Here is a 4,281-nt window from a genome sequence, read left to right as displayed (position 1 = left end):
ACCTTAATCTGCGTGAAAACATTTCGATTTATTAACAATCATAAAAACAGAAAGTAGGTTACTACAGTGTGTGTGTGTGTGTGTGTGTGTGTGTGTGTGTGTGTGTGTGTGTGTGTGTGTGTGTGTGTGTGTGTGTGTGTGTGTGTGTGTGTGTGTGTGTGTGTGTGTGTGTGTGTGTGTGTGTGTGTGTGTGTGTGTGTGTGTGTGTGTGTGTGTGTGTGTGTGTGTGTGTGTGTGTGTGTAAAGTATGTAAAACGTACTGAAACTTAACACTCGGTGCCAATTTGAGCGCTTTAACACAGTAGGAGAGACCATATTGTGATTACAATTCTCTACCTTATTCTTTTTGGGCCTATTGATAATGTTTAAATTTTATCTTTTAAAAAGTCACTGCTTGGATTTCAGCATGCTTTCGCGCAGAAAAAACGGGGCGTCTAAAATATACACAATCCTTTGGGTCGCTATGGTCACTTGGATTGCTTGGTGCATTATTACCACTGCATAGATACACCTGGCTATCACGGAGGTACACCTTTATGTAATTTGATACACCTTCATATAACTTGATGAACATTTGTGTCACCTGGTGCAAAACGTCAGAAAACCAAGCCAAAAAGCAGTAGAAACAATACATTTGTGGCTGTTGCAGTTAAACTTGCTGGATGTAGGGAAGTGGTATGGTACATAAACAGTGGACGAAACATTTAAGCGTGTGAAAAAGTAAGAATCACTGTTTGGATTACAGAAAACGAATATACAGTTTACACCATAGTTTGTCTTTCGAAAGACAGTAAAAATCATATCATCAAGTTAAAAAGGGTGACACTTATAACAAAAATTGACCATGCTAGGATTCAACGTCTTGTTCAACTTCTGATTCGCCTTTGACACAAATCAAGCTTGAAAACCTGCTTGAATACAGAAGTGGATTTAGGGCGCTGTTCATCGGCAACAAAATAGCGAATAAATGTTGTGCGAAGTAATCGCTTGATGTGTCCTCGTAAAACGTTTTGATGATTACAATTAACGAGACAGGTACCCAACAAGCCAAGTCCGTCAAAACAATCCAGAAAATTCGTCGTTGCATCATTTGATTTTCAATTTCTCGTATATTGCTTTTTGATGATGTCTTGCGAATAAAACAGCAAGGGTCGTTTTTGCAGTTCATTAAACAGCCTGAAGTGTGCTGACAGATACAATAGTAAGCAATGGCGATGTACGTAAAGGCACATAAGTTAAAGAAAGCCATGCTAAGGCCATAAGCACTGGACGGATTTGAAAGGGAGGTGATATAGGATACGCCACAGTAGTCCATTTCACTAAAGTAATCCTGCGTTTTTAATCTTGAGTAGTTAAACATTTCCATAGTATGCATGACAGTTTTTAAACCATCCCATGAGCGACTTTGAGGAAGGATTGTTGAACAGTTTACTGGTTCCAACACCTGCTTGAGCACGTTGAACCAATACTCGTAAGATCCGCGAAAATGCGAAACAGAACATTCTTCTTTTACGTACATACTGTTGTGAAATACATCCTCAAGGCTCATTAGAGGAAGACATATTACGATAAACCAAGTCAACCAATTAAAAATGAGAGCACCGACCAAAGACTTGATATGAATTGTTTTGTAGGGCCATATGACACTGTACATTCTGCACGATGTTAGAATAACCAATGTAGTCACTGATGTTTGGTTTGAGAGCGGGGCAATCATTCCCAGCACAGTACACCCGCCGCTGACTTGCCATTCTTCATATTTTAGTGAATTTGCCGTTTCAAGAGCTAGGACCACTAACAGGTGCGTTAGGACATATATACCCATCACTATATCTGATAAAGCAAGACTAAAGATGGAAATTCTGTGTACTTTTTGCACGTTTGTCATTACACAAAACTTCTTGTACATGAGAACAGAGGTGTACCGTAAGGTCAAAGTGTTTCCGATTACCGCCATTAATCCCATAGTCGCTACTAAAAGCGATCCTAAAACAAACATTGCGTCCACAGGCACAGCTTCGCTTTCATGATCGCCGCTGAAAGAACAATTTTCGATTTGGTTTACTGCGAGACATTTCTCCGGGCTAACAAAACGACCAAGCACGCCTCGAAACTTGAGCGACTCGCAATCGTCGGTGGAGACCGAGTTTCGACAAATTTGAAGTTCTTGAGAAAAATCAACGTCGGTCACGTTGCACAAACTCATACATTCCACAGCTTTGCTACCTGTACACATTAAAACATTACAGTTAAAAAAGCATGTCACGAACTAGTGTAGTATAAGATATAGTGTAACCAGGTCCCAAAGAACATGTAAGTGATAACAAATATTCATTATATTCAGGGTTGCCATCGACTTGAAACCAAAAATAAGGACAACCGAAAATTAAATTTGTATGCGAAACGGAACAAACGGTTTTGAACAAATCTTTGCATTTATACGAGCCATGACATATATATTGCAATATTTTGGCCAGAAACAATCTGTTTCAGCAACTTGTTGTTCGTAGAAAATACTAAAGGTGCATCTCACAACAGGCCAGGTCTAGGTTTACTTTTACTTGTAGCAGGGATTTTACTATAGTAATTGTTGAATATAAGACAAAATAAGGATTCCAGTCAAAAATAAGGACATTTCTTAGAAATAAGGACAACGATTTTTTCTAAGACATAGCCCTTCAAAATAAGGACAAATCTTAGAAATAAGGACGGTATGGCAACCCTGATTATATTTCTTTGGTGTTTCATTTAAGAAGCTTTTCGCTTCATTTTTTGAGTCTCTATTTATCTGTCCAGTGGTGTGGTTGTTATGTGTCTGTTTGAAGCGGCCGATCATCTGCCCCTTTCAAGGCTTAATTTAAGCGGGACTTCTTTACAATGTCTATGTTCAGCTAAGATCACTTTTTGTGGCATTGTTTTGCATTTTTTTTTATCAAATATATCAATTAAGACTACCCCAAACCTATTTATACGCCTGGACATGAATAAATCATGTTGCTTATACATAAGGTCGATACGGAAATAATATTCCACTACCCAACATAAAAAATAACTTAAGCTGCACTTACCTGAGTAATTTCCCAATAAGATGAAGAATACAAGGTAAATTCCATTTGTAGTTCTCATGATACAATAAAACACATTTAAAAGTAAGGGTACTGACCAAGCGACCTTAAAAACTTTAACATTGGTAATACAACTTTTAGGTTTAAGGTTTGGGTTTCGATTAATCGTGTTTCATTGAACAAACATCATTCTTTGGATGATAAAAAAGCTTTTTCTTAACTTTTTGTCTGATTGATACAATAATTATGGTAAATTTTCCTTGCTGGGCCCTTGCCTTACGTTCATTTTCTGAAACATAACAAAAGTTTTAACTAAATTTGACCTAAGTGTCTACAGTGGCGTGCTGCTTCAGCTGAAGTAAAGAATTCTCTGATACAGTTGTCATTAAAAGAAAAGCCAAAAAACTGTTTTGTGCAAAGTAGGTCAGAAGCAGCTCTACGTGGACGCCAACATAACGGATGCCACAAACGGGTTAAACATACACTTTACTTAAGTCATCCCCTTATTATACTACAGATGCAAATAACGAAAACTGACAATACACTCATCTCATGATTTTTACGATAGATTGTTGGGGCAACTTGTTATCGCACGTGATTGATACACACAGTCCCGGAAATTGTCCGGAGATGGTAATTAATGTACAGCTTACGCTACCGGTAACCTGGCATTTGGCAACAGTTTACCAAATGTAAAAAAACATGTTTGCAGGCACTTGATAGTTTAACCTTACCAGTAACAACCAAATATGATAATAATTGCGACACTTTTTATCGATTTATATACAGTAATACACGTGCGCAATCTCTAGTTGCAGTACACGACGTTTAAATACTTGGCGTTGAAAGTTGCAACAAATGAGCCACAGCGCGTTGTTTTGTAGGATGCATGCCAAGGACTGCTTCTTAATCTGTATCACAACCTGCTTGACCTCGATGTCATTTTGATGGCTGCTCGTGTTCAAACTTTCTTTCGAAATCAAAGTATTTAAGGCACAATTAAACATTTGTGCCTGTTTGGTTCACTAAATATTTTAATTCAAACAGTAATAATAATATATTTTTGTCATTTAAACAAAAAATACCATGAAGTGAGCTCTTTTGTCAATCTCTTACAGGCAGTGGTTGGATACAAACTTTTTGTCAAGCGGTTCTATCACAAAAGTCATATTTTTCAGCCGGTTTTGTTACAAAAAGTCCATTGACAGTAACCAGT

The 4,281-nt window shown here is 37.7% G+C and overlaps 1 protein-coding gene across 1 annotated transcript; it reads right to left on the bottom strand.

Moving 5' to 3' along the window:
• Positions 1-767: 767 nt before the first annotated feature.
• Positions 768-3,634, bottom strand: LOC145209879 (relaxin receptor 1-like). The gene is made up of 2 exons (XM_080079951.1): positions 3,069-3,634; positions 768-2,226 (listed from the first exon to the last, which is right to left on the bottom strand). Exons 1-2 carry the CDS (start codon positions 3,124-3,126, stop codon positions 848-850), a joined length of 1,437 nt encoding a protein of 478 aa, XP_079936077.1. The 5' UTR covers positions 3,127-3,634; the 3' UTR covers positions 768-847.
• Between the last annotated feature and the right edge of the window lie 647 nt (positions 3,635-4,281).

The sequence above is a fragment of the Phallusia mammillata genome, chromosome 1, assembly GCF_965637545.1.
Source record: "Phallusia mammillata chromosome 1, kaPhaMamm4.hap1.1, whole genome shotgun sequence".
In the NCBI taxonomy this organism is placed as follows: Eukaryota; Metazoa; Chordata; class Ascidiacea; order Phlebobranchia; family Ascidiidae; genus Phallusia; species Phallusia mammillata.
Note: the sequence above shows the minus strand (reverse complement) of the source record. Positions and strands in the feature narration are given on the sequence as shown.